This window comes from Psammomys obesus, unplaced genomic scaffold (genome assembly GCF_907164565.1).
Source record: "Psammomys obesus unplaced genomic scaffold, mPsaObe1.curated_primary_1811, whole genome shotgun sequence".
Taxonomy (NCBI): Eukaryota; Metazoa; Chordata; class Mammalia; order Rodentia; family Muridae; genus Psammomys; species Psammomys obesus.
Window position 1 is genome coordinate 1 of NW_026593895.1, and position 14,894 is coordinate 14,894.

The 14,894-nt window shown below is 43.5% G+C and overlaps 1 protein-coding gene across 1 annotated transcript in view; it reads right to left on the reverse strand.

The window, feature by feature from the left end:
* Positions 1–12,886: 12,886 nt before the first annotated feature.
* Positions 12,887–14,894, reverse strand: part of LOC129684332 (gastrokine-1-like) — a 4,200-nt gene continuing 2,192 nt past the window's right edge. Inside the window, exons 4-6 of the mRNA XM_055617453.1 lie at positions 14,539–14,649; positions 13,725–13,866; positions 12,887–12,984 (exon numbers count right to left, since the gene is read on the reverse strand). Of these exons, the coding sequence (XP_055473428.1) occupies positions 12,887–12,984; positions 13,725–13,866; positions 14,539–14,649 (351 nt within the window). The remainder of the gene's footprint in view (positions 12,985–13,724; positions 13,867–14,538; positions 14,650–14,894) is intronic.

Below are 14,894 nucleotides of genomic sequence, written 5' to 3' on the forward strand. Positions count from 1 at the left end.
TTTTTTTTTAAATCCAGGGTTTCTGTACTTCCCTGACTGCTCTGGAACTTGCTCTGTAGATCAGGCTGACCTCGACTCAGAGAGATCCACCTGCCTCTGCCTCCCGTGTTCTGGTGTTAAAGGCCACCACTGCCTGGCTCATAATGTGAATTCTTGAGCCAAGAACCAGGAAGCAGTGGCACAGGGTGGTTTTGGTAGTTGTTGAACTTCTGAAATCCTGAGAGGCTCCATCATTCTCTAAGACACCCCAATATTCCCATATCAACGTGCCCATAATCCCAGTGCTGGAGGTAGAGACAATAGGCTCAGTTGTTAAGGTCATTGTTGGCTGCATAGTTGGAGGCCAGCCAGGGCTGCATTTGAACATGTCTTTAAAAAAATGTCAACAGAGGCTGAAAAGATGGCTCAGTGGTTAGGAGCATATATTTGTCTTTCAGAGGACTGAAGTTCAGTTCCCACTACCCAGGTTAGGCACCTCACCACTGGCTGTAAGTCCAGCTCCAGGGTCAAGAGTGAAATTGAGAGCAAGATGAAGAGGGGGTAGGGTGGGGCTTGTACGCTTGTAGTTAAGTTCGGTTTTTCCAAGTTATTATGTCGCTTAAAAGCCCTTTGTTAAAGCGCTAGAGCCAAGCAGGTGAATAATGATATTAAGATCAGCATTTGTTAAAGTACTTTGCTTCTACTGATCAGTAGACACTGTTATCAACCTCATAAAATGGGAGAGGAAGCTGTATAAAGATAAACAATTACCTAATCACAGGACAAGAACCATGGCGGCTACTACTGTCAACTGAACATCTATGAGGTAAACTTTGGGGATATCAGTGAAGGATATCTAGATGAGGGTTAGCCTCTGAGAGTATGTGTGAAGGATTGTCTTGATTACGTTAAATGATGAGAAAAGTGACGTTAATTGTGGATGGGACCATTATCCTGGACTCTACACAGTAGAGAGGAAAAGCTGAGCCCAAGCAAGCACATGTTAATTCATTGCTCACTTCTTTTAATTGCAGCTGTCAAGGAACCAGTCTCTAAAAACTCCCATTCCCTCGACTCTCCTCTCCGCATCCCAGATTCTCTTTTGTGAGGGACTGCAACCTGGAACTGTGAGCTGAACTAAGCCCCTTCTCCCTTATTTTGCTTTTGCCAGTATATTTTTGCCACAGCAACTGATCAAGAAACAAGACAAGAACCTAGTAGCACTGGATATTAGACATATAATATAGGATAAACATACTAAAATCTGTACACCTAAGGAAGCTAAGCAAGAAGAAGGAGATAGAAAGACCTGGAGGGGACAGAGTTCAGGGAACCTTATGAAAGAAAGGGGAGATAGAAAGACCTGGAGGGGACAGGAACTCCACAAGGAGAGTAAAGGAATCAAAAAATCTGGGCAAAGGGGTCTTTTCTGAGACTGATACTCCAACCAAGGACCATGCATGGAGATAACCTAGAACCCCTGCACAGAAGTAGCCCATGGCACCTCAATGTCCAAGTGGGTTCCCTAGTAATAGGAACAGGGACTGTCTCTTACAGGAACTCAGTGGCCAGCTCTTTGATCATCTCCCCCTGAGAGGGGGGCAGCCTTACCAGGTCACAGAGGAAGACAATGCAGCCAATTCTGATGAGACATGATAGGTTACAGTCAGATGGAAGGGGAGGAGGACCTCTCCTATCAGTGGACTTGGGGAGGGACATGGGAGGAGATGAAAGAAAGAGGGTGGGATTGGGAGGGAATGAGAGAGGGTGCTACAGCTGAGATACAAAGTGAATAAACTGTAATTAATAAAAAAAATTTACAAAGGAAAAAAGTTTGTTAATTTTCAGAGCAAAAGACTAGATAACAATGAAGACAAAGCAAGTAGCCCAGTCTCACAGACTGCCTCAGGTACTGTTTCCTCAAGAAGCTATATCCTGGCCAACTTCAAAAGGGCTGGCCCAAATGACCAATGCCACAGAGCCCGGGCAGAAAACACGAGACTGGACAGAAAACACAAGTCTAGATAGAAAACATGGAGAGGACAGAAAAAGATTCAGCTAGTTTCTCCAGTGGTTGGCCCAATATCCTAATTTTTAAGGGCACCCAAAAGATGTTTTTAACCCGAGACACCAAGAAGTAATTTTAAGAACATGGCGCCCTCTTTCCTAAGAGGTAGGTTATAGATTGATCATGGTAAGGGAGAAAATAAAGTAAAAGTTAAAATCAGGGATCTCTTTCTTTCTCCCCTCTATCTTTCTCTCCTATCTAGTGTTAGGGGAAAGGAGGAAAAAAGCAAATGATAAAAGAAAAAGGGGGAATATAGGATTTAGGATAAATGATAGATTATTGAATCTACTAGTCTCAAATATTTTACAGTGATACAGATTGTTATATACTGATAGTATATAAGCTAATTTTATTCAAGTTTTGCTTAATGTATTGTACATATGCAACTTATTTGAAAATGTGATGTAAAGTTCTAGTCTTGTGAAAGCTAACTATTGCAAACTGTTCAGGATGATTGGAGATCCAAGTTAATATTTAAAAAGTTACCTATAAATAATCTTACTTGTAGTTTTATTAGATACTAGTTTACTTAGTTACAGAAATAAGCTTTATTTAGTCTCTTGTATATATTTTCAAGGTTAAGCAGATAGTACATAGCTAGAAACAAGCAATGTTGCTCTAATTTATTATAGATAGATATGATTATATACTATATAATGCTAGATAAATGGGTGGTCTTCAAATACTTCAGAGATCTATGGAATATGGCATTTAAAGGTATTTTAATAATAAACGACTTTTCTGACATAGAGACACATCTGCTCCTGGCAGCATCTCTAATCTACTTCAAAGAAGATGCTAGGCATCTAAGATGCTAATGTGGCAGGAGTTAAACAAAACAAAACAATTGTCCTTCAACTGCTGATAGCAGGCTCCAAACTATGAACAAGCAGGACACTGTGAAACTGAGTGTCCAACTTTGCAGAGACTAACTGGTCAGTCCTTCAAAATTCTCGCATCACAGAAAAGCCTGTCAGGTATTCTGGAGTTGTAGGCTGAAGACTGGATGGCAAGTGACAGAGAGAAACCTCTGGGGACTGTCCAGACAGTAAACTGTCTCTGTCATTTCTATAGCTATGGAAGTTGTTTGCTTCCTATATACTTAGGTAATATTTCCTTCTAAGGTCTCTGATGGGTTGAAGACTACATAATAATCATAGTCTTACTACAATTAAGTTTAGCCGTTTAGAAACTAAGACAATGTTTTATGTATAAAAGGGTGTTTTAAGGTCTAGATAGATGTTTTTTACGTTGATAAATACAAGACATGATAAGAAAGTGATTTAGGTATAGAACTTTGGACTTACCAGGATCAGATAGATAGTAGATTACTTTTTCTAAGAATGCCTCCTCCTCCCCAGCTATGCAAGTAGAAACCTGAGTGTGAAAGAGTCTAAATAGTACATCATGCTTTGAAAATCAGGAGAATAAGCCTTGGGAAACCACCATTAACTTGACCAACTGTCAGTTTCACTAAGTAGTGTCCCAGGGGAGAAGAGCAAGGGAAGTAGTCCTGTGCTGTCACTAGAAAGGGAACACCTTCCTTTCCAGGAGACAAAAGAACAAGGGGGTAGTTTGTGACCATTCAAACATTTTACCTGTTATAGGAAATGTGCCAAGATACTTAACAATTCCAGAAATCTTAAGTTCTTTGTCTTTCAAGAGATTGGAGAATTTGTCAGCAGACTGACATGCCAAGGCTTCAGTCTGGCACAACCATTGCCATGAAGGAAGGGGCTAGGTTTCCTCCATTGAATATGCCCTGCCGACCCATCAGCTTCCAAATGACTCAATTTCTTGTTGACCCTCCCTCCTTTGATCTAGATCCTTCAGCCAAGTTGTCAGACACCTGTTAGGTGCTGTATCGCTCTCTCACACTGCCATCTAATCTTCCCAGAATCTTGTTGGGTGCTGCTAGGGCTTCGACAAGGCTCTAAAAAAGGCTTCAGACAGTACACACTGAATGAAATTTAAATTGCTTCTCTTATAGTTGTCAACAATATGAACAAATCTGATACATTCTAGTACATTTTATGTCAGTGGAGTAACTCCACTGTCTGCGGGTTCGTGGATGTCTCACTAGTCTCTGGGACCCACCACACACTATATGTAAAAGGAGAGTATTTGCCAGAAGCAATTTGTCATCTGGAACAACAGACTTTGTGAAGAATCTGGGCCATGTTGGCTTTGGTGATGGGATAAACAAAAGGACCAGTAATCAAGCAAAGCTTACGCTCAGAAGTAGTCTACAGGAAGACATGGAGGTATCCCAGAGGCCAGGCAATCCACAGTGTCAGCCCAGAAATGGTCAGGGCTAATCAACCCAGGAGTGTTAATACTCCATGAAAACCCAGCTGAGTCTGGCTTCAAGTAAGTATGGCATAAAATAGCTCTAGGTTCAAGCCAATGCACCAGACCAAAGCCCTTGCAATGCAGAGATGAAACCCACTCAAGATGGAATGACACCCAAAGCTGGCTAATCCAGAATCTTCTGAAGAATAAACTCATATTGTAGATGGGCCAATTATCAGTCCAAGACAGAGCCTATTTAATCTGACTCACATGCTAGTCACTTTTTTCACCATTGGGACCAAAAAGCAACAAGGGGGTCTTTAAATAGGTCTCGGATGGTGGCAAGAACTGAGGCAGCTGGTCACATTGCATCTAGGGTTGGAAAGCAGAGAACAGTGAATGCTGGTGCTCAGCTGGCCCCAGCCTGTGTCGGGGCTGGCCTTCCTACTTCACCTGACCCAACAGAAAAACTCCCTCAGCTGTGCTCAAAGGGTTATCTCCCAGCTAATCCTGGATCCTGTAGTGTTGACGATCACTGTTAACTCAGCCTTCTGAAGAACTCATTCTTTGGCCCTTAACTGAACAAACAGTTCACTTCATGAAGAACAGAGACGAGGCAAAAGCTGAGATGAGTCAGTACAGTTTGGGGTCCTGACAAATCCAGAGTTCACATACTCGTGATAGAAAGCTATCTTAGATAAGCTAATGCCAAAAAGGCAATCACACACCAGGTCAGTTCTGTACCATTTCTCTTCAACTCTGGCATATAAAAGGGCCTGACTCACAAATTCCAGACCGGTTCACAACAGATGTTGTCAGAGAAACTCTCCAGACATGTCAAGTCCATAATCATTTTGATCCTTCTAATGGCTACTGTTGTGGGGGATACAACAAAAAAGACTACTCGGAAACAGGTTTAAGCCAACAGAGAGCCTTGCCAGTGGATGACTACCCTGGGTATTAAGGACCTCTGTGCAGTCTGGAGCCTTTTTCAGGGTGAGCTTTTAAGACAGAAATCATATCCTAGATTAATTCACCTCTGTTAGCAACAACAGTTAGCCAAAAGTAGAACCACAAAAGCCAAAAGGCAAGGTCAGTATATACAGAAACTGTGGACTTTGTTCTCATTTTTGCATGTGTTGCTGTCTACATGTTGGGTTTCAAGGCCTGCATGGTACTTGCATCATGGCTTTAGTTGTGCTCAGGTCTGGAAACCTGTTACACCACCTTCCAAAGTGCGTGCGAGTGGCCCTGAGAGGGCGGGAGCAAGTGGCGCATGTGTGGACGCGTACACACCGTGAGGAGGCTTGCACGCTGTGGAGCGACCCATGGGCGCCTTCAAAGTACAACTATCTGAAGAACACCAGAAATGGGTATAGGGACGTGAGGGGCACAAATAGTGGCGAGCTGCGGTGTTTCCTTCCTTGTCTGATGTCCTCTTCTTCCGGATGAAAGCTATGACTACATGCAGAATTACTGTCTATTCTCCAGAATGGTCAGAGTGACCTGTAAGTTAATAACAGGGTCCCCAAACAAGCTGTTCAGGGCAAAGCAACTTCTGCCTGTGCTAATTAGCTGACTGTGGAAGTTCCTTGGCCTACCCTCAGCACAATTCCCAACTGCACAATGGAGACTAATAATACTGCCTACCTCGCTGGGTTTTTCAGTGATTCAACAAGATAATATATCATCATAGCCTCAGGAAGCACTCAATAGGATTTGGATTTTATTGCTATTAGAAGACTCAGAAAAAAAATGCACTTGAACTTCTCCTGGGAATAAGAACGCATTTAAGAGAACCACTGAGGATGGTGTGATTTTTCTAACAATGAATCAAAGCTCACTTTGTATGTAGGCTTTTCGCATTATTAACTTGTAAAATTGCCAAGATGAAGACTTTAGCTCATCCTGAAACAGCTGGGAATTGGTGGTTTCCTAGGATGCACGTACGAAACAAATGGAAAACACACTTAGACTCTCAATAATCCATTGGCAAAAGTCCTATTTTTAGAGCCAAGAATGTCCAACAGCTAAGCGCCAGTGAGACGCCTGCTTGCATTCAGTCACCAGAGTTGCTCCTTTCTGTTCTTCACTTTGTATTAATATTACTGTGTGTGTGTGGTGTGTGTGTGTGATGTGTGTGTGTGGTGCATGTACAGTGTATGTGAGCAGTGTATGGTGTGTGATGTGTGTGTGTGTGTTGCATGTACAGTGTATGTGAGCAGTGTATGGTGTGTGTGTGTGTGTGTGTGTTGCATGTACAGTGTATGTGAGCAGTGTATGGTGTGTGATGTGTGTGTGTGTGTGTGGTGCATGTACAGTGTATGTGAGCAGTGTATGGTGTGTGTGTGTGTGTGTGTGTTGCATGTACAGTGTATGTGAGCAGTGTATGGTGTGTGTGTGTGTGATGTGTGTGTGTGTTGCATGTACAGTGTATTGAGCAGTGTATGGTGTGTGATGTGTGTGTGTGTGGTGCATGTACAGTGTATGTGAGCAGTGTATGGTGTGTGATGTGTGTGTGTGTGTGTGTGTGTGTGTGGTGCATGTACAGTGTATGTGAGCAGTGTATGGTGTTTGTGTAGTATGGTGTGTGGTGTGTGTGTGTGTGTGTGTGTGTAGCACATGTGTAGTGTGCAGCGTGTGCACAGTGTGTGTGGTGTGTGTGTGGTATATGTGTGTATGCTGGGGGGATCTGCATTCTACAATACACACAGGAAAGTCAGGAACAGCTTTGTAGAGACTGTCCTGTCCTGTCACCTACCATTTTGTGAGTTCTGGGATCCAGTTTAGGTCTCCAGGCTTGCTTGGCAGGTGCCTTTATCCACTGAACCATCTCATTGGCCCTTATTCTGGGTTTTGAGATATATAGATCCATCTTTAGAGCTCAGATTAGGGGCTGGGTATGGGAGGAGTAGGAGGAGGTGTGGAGGGTAAATATTATCAAAATATATAGTATGTATATATAAAATACTCAGTATACTATTGCATTAATACTAAGCATACTTGCTATCCATTCTTATTAACTTGGTCATTGATTCAAATACTTTACAGAGAGCTGTTGTGATTGCTTATCTTCATGCTCGACTCAACTAGATTTAAAGCCTCCTGGGAGACACATTTGGGAGTGACTATGAGGGAAGTTTCTAGAGACTTAACTGCAGAGAGAAGCCCACCCTAAACAAATAGTGGTGACCTATGGTGAGGCTGGGTGGCAAGACTGAATAAAAAAGGGAGAAAGGAGCTGGAGAGCCTGCTGAGCCCCGTGCTTATCTCTCTGGCTCCGGATTGGATGCAATGTAACCAGCTGCCTCACAGTCCTGCTCCCATCCTTTCTCCACCTTGCTGATGTGGGGAGTTACTCTAGTGCTCTGTGTATTCCGATGCTGGTTTCTGTGCCCTGAGATATGGTTGCAGTCTGGATGTGTGCATTGTCATGTACTCTTAACTATATTGTGTAAATTTTGCTCCCTAATTATCTCTGATTGGATAATTAAAAAGGTGGACAGCCTGTATCTGGGTAGAAGAGACGTAGGCGAGGCTTTGGTTTCCAGGCTTGCAGACTCAGGTAAGGGCTTGGAGGTCAAAGGGAGAAGGAGGAAGAAGATGAGAGAAAGGATGTGGCCTGATGGAGCAGATACAGCCCAGACAGGACCAATTTTGGCAAGTAATTTGGGGCATGTGGCTGAGAAGTAGCCAGAGTAGCTTAGAAAATTATTATAAATTGTACCTGCCCAGTTACTGTGCTTATAGCTTACTAATAAATATAATAAACCACTGTGTCTTTTATTTGGGAGCTAGAATGGGTAAATAGAAAATAACACGAGTTAATAAACTTTCTACAATATGATGACTGTATTCTCAAGCTGTGAGCCACAAAAGACATTTTTTCTTTCTCAGATTGCTTTCTCAGTTTTTTGTTTTGTTTTGTTTTTTTTTTTTTTGTTACAGGAAATGAGAAAAAGTAACAATATATTTATTATGTGGAAGTTCCTTTGATTTGAATGGGGGAACACATAACATTAGCTTAGACTTTCACAGAGGTTATCAAGGAGGCAGACATATATAATCAGTATTGGCACAAATGATTGTTATCCTCTCAACATGTCCCTTCTATCCAAACAAATCCAAGAGAATAATAGCATTCACTAGGATGACTTGTTCCAGAGGTGAATGAACTAAGAGAACACATATGCCTCTTTTTCCTCTAATGAGCAACTTTCACTAAGAGACCTAACAGTGATCATGAAGGAGCCTATGGTGGTAAAACTAAGCCATGGGCTACAGAAACTGCTTCTAGCTTGTATGAGGGATCCAGGGTGTGCATGCCCACTCCTAATCCATTGGAACTCACCAGAGCACAGTGGTGTGTGAAGAGAGCTGTAGCTAATGACATGTGCGATTATCTGATGCTTTTGCTCTGAGCATTGAGCCCTTTGGGAACTGCTTGAGAGCATCAAGAACTGGGACAGATTTTTCAGAGATAAGTAAATGTGTGTCCAACCAAGATGTGTATCTAAGAGGCTAGCTCAGCCTGGATCCTCATATTTGAAAGCCTCTGCCTTTTCCATGGCCAAAGTGAAGGCCAAAAATCACATGCCACCTGTTATGCGTTAGGGTCAGCAAGTTTCCTGAGTAGGGACCAATTCCGAAGCCAGAGCACACTTGTCAAAATAGAGAACCCAAGACATGGAGGGGGTTGTGATCTCAGCCTTACTTTCTTCTCAATTGTATCTCTCCTCATGGGTGATTGCTGTGAAATCTTAATCATGTTATAAATTTAGGCACTTAAATTGTTCTGTAAGCCCAAAGAAAACAGTGGAGTCAATGAATAGACATAAAGAAAGCCAAGGGGAATTATTATCTTTGGGTTGAAAAATGAAACACTCAATGGAATTATTACAAGTCTAGGAGCCAATAAGGAAGAAATAAAGACCCATAGTCAGAAAACTGTCCCTTAGCAGTCAGATCTGCCCCAAGGCAGAGGAAAATCCTTGGGTGGTAAGATAAGGAGGAGCCATAATTTAAAGCAGAAGCATCATGGGAATTCATTACATACTTCCTAAGTAATGGGGTCAGTTTAAAGCACAGTTCTTGATAGTGAACTCAATTCAGGAACTGTGGGAAAGAGGCAGAAAAGAATAACATCCTAGCAAAGTAGCGGTGGTCTAGGCAAACACAGTAGATACTTTTGGAATGCCTTTTCCACGTGTTGATAGTTCCCCATAAATCATGTTTTCCTAACATAGAACTGTTATGATTAAATTTTCCAGTCTTCATTGCTCTTAAATCTAGTTCTATCAACTGCAGCATGGCTATGCCTCCCCAGCTGGATGACTTGCCTCTGCTCTGAAATATACCTTCATATATTTTCTCTCTAAGGTCTCCTATATGTTCTCCTTCCCTATTGCTTAATACCACAGATTAATATCTAATTACAAAATTATAATCCAGAAAATATCTCTGTGCATTTAACATTCAGGAGCAATGCATGGGTAGAAGGGCTTTGGAAGTCATGACTTGTGGGAGCTGGAGCTACGTTTGTGCTTTAATGCCATCCTGGGTGATGAAGAGATGTAAAAACTGAGGGGCTGAGGGAGGAGCCTGGGACAACACCAATGTTTTTAAAGAGCTTGGCATAGAAAGAGAAGCTACTTCTAGGAGAAAACACTTGTCCGTGCCAAGGGGGACACGGAGGCAGAGCACTGAAAGGTTTAGGTTTAGCAACTAGCAGTTCTTTACTGATTTCTATGAATAAAATATAGTGATGTGTGGGAGAGAAACTGACACCACAGCAGATGTAAACCAATGTGCAGCATCAGGTAAAGGCAGTGTGATGGTTGGTTTTAAATATCATCTTGCCACAACCCAGAATTACCTGAGCTTGGATCCTTAACTGAGCGAGTGTCTGTAACAGCCTGGTCTGTGGGGGGTTGTCTTGACTGTTCATTGATGTAGGAAGGTCCGGGCCACGGCAGGTGACACCATTCTCCTGGCGGGTGCTCCCTGAGCGGCATAAGAAAACCAGCTAAGCATGAGCCTGCCCAACCCGGCAAGCACTGCTTCTTCATAGTTTCTGCTGACTTTCTGTTCTGACTTCCTTCAGGGTTAACCTTTGACCTGGAAGCATATGCCAAACAAACTCTCCCCTCACGTTGTTTGTGTAAACTTAATGCTTTCACTGTGCCTGCTTTGGTTTTAGTGAGACCCCGAGAATAAAGTTAGGTGAGTTCTGCTCACCATCTGTTCCACTGATAAACTTTGAGCAGACTGTTCAGTGCCCCTCACCTGAGAAGGGCACAGAGAGTCACTTGCTCTCTGACCATGCGGCTTAGGATGGATGGCCCATAGGATGGTGGATGTGATGCAGAGATTTGAGATGCAGTTGTAGAGGTTGACCATGCTCCCTGTCTGTACCCTAAGAAGGGCTTCTCTCTGAGGTGTGGTTGTCTCATGGCTCAAAATAGAGACATTCAGCCATCCCCAGCTTCAGTCTGGCAGCTCCTGGCTAGCTGACCACAGCCAGCTAGAAAATGCCTACTCTTGAATGCTGCTGAGATTCCATGATGGCTTTAATTGTTGACTGATGTGGTTGGTAGTGTTCGGAAGCTACCTAGGAAGCAGTGTTTTACTCCAGCCTTGCCTAATTTACCTAATTTGCCTAATTTCACACTATCTGCAGTGGGCACCAGTTCAATCTATCTGCAGTGGGAAGGGAAGGGCTGTGCCAGTGTGCCCAAGGTCTGACATGGGTCAGATGAGCCTTGTGGGTAAGGGGCAGGAAGGGATGAGTTTCTATGTGGGAAGTTCCCTTCCCTGTATTTCTTCCATAGGAGATTTGTAGCAAATTGCTGGAGAGATGTCTGGGTTGAATTTCACCGTTTCTTGAGCAATTTCCATGGGATGAATTAATGGAGGAGGGAGGAGCCATTTGCTTTCCTGGAGCATGAAAGGCAGCATTGTCGATTTGGCCTTCCTGTGTGGTTAGCTAAAGGAATCAGAGGCTCTGGGCAGGCATAGATCTTGTGTGTGTGTGTGTGTGTGTGTGTGTGTGTGTGTGTGTGTGTATTTGTGTCCTAAAACTCTGGCCTTTGATGATCCTCACAATAAGCATAAAGGACATAGCTCTCATCTAAGGCTTAGTTTGTGATGCTGACAAAGATCACATCTCCGCCTTCCAAAATCCATGCGTGCTCTCTCAATGAACAGTATTGAATAGGTTTGTGTAAGAAGAAACCCAAGGCTCACAGTAACCAGACTAAGTTAAAAGCTAACTATGTAAAACAGACCTAAAAAGGTTTTGTCCAACCCTTCAGTATTGTATATTTGTTTTCTATTTTAGTGATTTGTGATACTAGTATCTTTATTTTTACTTTAGAAACGGTGTATTTTCCCTCATTAAAATCCCTATTTATGTTTAGTGTGTATGGGTGTCTTGCCTGTATGAACGTCAGTACACCACATGCATGCCCAGTGCATGTAGAGGCCAGGTGGTGGCTTTGGATTATCCTGGAACCCGAGTTAGGATGGTTGTGAGCTGCCATGTGGGTACTGAGAATTGGGCCAGGGTTATCCGGAAGAGCAGCAAGTGTTCTTCACCACTGAGCCACCTCTCCATCCCCTACAACTTCCATCTTTGATGGATCTTTGACAGGTTTTTGCCTTTAGGGGCTCCAGAATATTTCAGAAATATCACTAATGTGCAAAAAGTGTTGAAACTGCAACATAATGAAGATAATTATTACAACTTCTTCCCCGTGAGCACTGATTTCTAAGTGCTGGGAATTAATGCCTTGCTTATTAGGGACAGAGCAGGAATTCTCTGGTGACTTCTAGGAACTGAACAAAAATACATGGGGGCAACTTTCAAAATGACGTTCAGGTGCCTATTATAATACACACTGCTGGGAGTCTATTTTCTCCCAGATCTTTCTCCTTCAGTGGAGACCTGTGTGCTTGGGTACCATGTGATCTCACTCTTGGTCTGTCAAGGAATGGAGGTTGTGGACTATTGAACCGAATATGGTCAAGGGAATATGAAGTGGGAGTCAAATTCAGGTAATATTTCTTGAACTGGGAAGACATAAATGTGAAGACTGAGGCTGACTTTCTGGTCTCATCATCCTGTCCTATGAGGAGAGCAAGGGCTACCTTCAGATGAAAGGAAGCAGAGTTTACAGAGGGGAGATGTGCAGTCCTGAGAAAAGACAGGCAGCCTGAAGCTCTCGGTGTCAGCAGGAGTGTGGTTCTGGTCTCTCATTCCCAGCATCATCTCCTTGGTTACGATGTTACTTCTGGGGCTGCAGTATCTGAAGCCCCTCTATAGGGCAGAGGTCTTGAAGACCAGCTGGTTGGAGGACCTAACGTATGCCACATTACGCTTCCATAGAAATCATGAGGAATGTCAGTACAAGCTGTATGTGGTGCCAGGTGAGTTTATTGAGCCTTAAAGAAGCTAATCATAACTCTCAGGGAACATCCTCATAATTAGGTATCACAGTGGCCAGAGTCCACGTTTTGCTCTTCTAATGAGCAAATCCACAGTGACATCTAGTATGTTTCTGTTGATGTGCCACAGAAGGACAGCCGCAGAATCCAGAGTATGTTAGCTGTGTAGCACTTCTGCGAGTAGAAGGGCTGGTTGGGTCCTGGTGAGAAGAAAAAGAGTCGGGATCAATGGCACCTGTCCTGGGAAGCTTTGGGAACCCTGAAGAGCGTCACATAATTTCCAAACTATACACTAATTTCAATCTCTCTCTCTCCCTCTCTACTATCTCAGTCTCTTTGTTTCTCTGTCCATCACTGTCTCTGCTTCTCTTTTCTGTCTGTCCGTCTGTCTATCTTTCTCTCTCACTCTCAGTTCAGAGATCTGGAAAGTTGCTTTTAGATTAGGTTCTTAGGCTCAAACCTGGTGGATATTGTTCTTTGGATGCCAAGGAGTCAAGTATTGGCACCATACAGAAAGTCAATAGATTTTATTGGCATTCTCCTTTCATTTAGCCATCCACGCTTCCTTTGAACACATCTGGAGTTCACCCTAGATCCTGCCCACCCAAGGAAGATAGTATTCTATAAAGCTGAAGGCACAGAACCTGATCCAAAATGCTTGGATTGACCCAGAAAAAGGTTTTGCAAACTTTCTCTTTGCCTCAGTTGCCCTAAATTAAGACTAATAGTAGAACCTGTGGATTCTACTAAGACTGCTGTGCGGAGTTTACAAATTACCACTTTTGAAGCACGGATAACGGTCTGATGTGGAGCAAGCACGAATCAAGTGTCTGCTCTGATGATCAACCTCATGTGATTGGTCCGTCTGTGGCCACACGTTAGGGAGTCTGATGGCTCCACCATCAGTGACTTGGGGTGTGCAGCCTTAGGGGGTACACACCTGGAATCTCCTCGGCCACGTAGGTTGGGATGCCGTGGCACATGCCAGCAATCTTTGGTCCAAACGTGCTCAGGTCCTCCACTCTGGCAGGGTTGATGGAGTACATCAAGTCTTTGCGGGGTGCCCCTCCAGGCCCTTTATCCTGAAGGGGAGTGTAAAGAGGAAAGAAAGAAAGTGAATGAGCACCAAGCCCCAGGGTTTGTTTGATCTGAAGGGGTAAAAGGGCAGCAGGGGCATTTTTTAGTTGCCATTTTTTTTCCAACTAAAGTGAAGAGACAATTCTAGCTTTGAATGTCTTGGTACTTTTAAGTGTCCTGAAAGACTTCAATAGTTTAAAATCTCAGTTGCTTTTTAAAAGCAGAAGTCTGAGGCAAAATTTATTCTGAAATTTGAAGCACAGTTGCTCTCTTAGAGTCTAAGGTAGGGTTATGTGTAACTTCTGGGAATGGAGCTTATTTACATTCTCTAGCTTGTCTGTCATAGGCACCAATTTATCACTTAGAAGAATAACTCAGATTTTTAAAATCTGAAAACACAGCTTAACCAGAGTCTCTATGCTTGCTAATTCTGATAACCCCAGCTACGGCAGGAGTGTGTCCTTGAAGTACGGAGGACTTGCACTGAGGTGCGCAGACCTTTGGCTTCCGACGCTCAAGGTAGCCCGTGCTTACTGGGGCCTGCAGAAGCAGGAGTGGGCCACAGCATGTGAAACAGTGGAACCTGGCGTTCTTTACACCGTTAATGGGTGTGACTTCATTATCTACTGGAGACCATAAGACCTCCTTTTGTGCAGAATAGAAATGCCCGCCTTTACCTTTTGCTCCTTGACCAGCGTATCGAGGTCTTGAAGGGAGGGCATGATGTCCTTGTTCATCTTGTGCACAATGCATGATTTCTTGGCAAAGAGTCTGGTTACAGCAAAACTCTATGAAAGAAGATAGAAGGCAGTGAGGCCCAGGCTCCCCCCCCCCCCCGAGCTTGTCACAAGTCACAGCTGAGGGACACGGCGCTACAAGACCATGAGGAGCTGGAATGAGTGCTCAGGGTAGGCTGTCCTGCCACTGTGCCTGTGGTTAGCATGTAGGTACACCCTGCATGCTCTTAGAGGGCCCCAAAGGGATCTAACCAACTGTCTTGGCTTCAGTTCTTAGACAATAGGAGGCAGTGTGT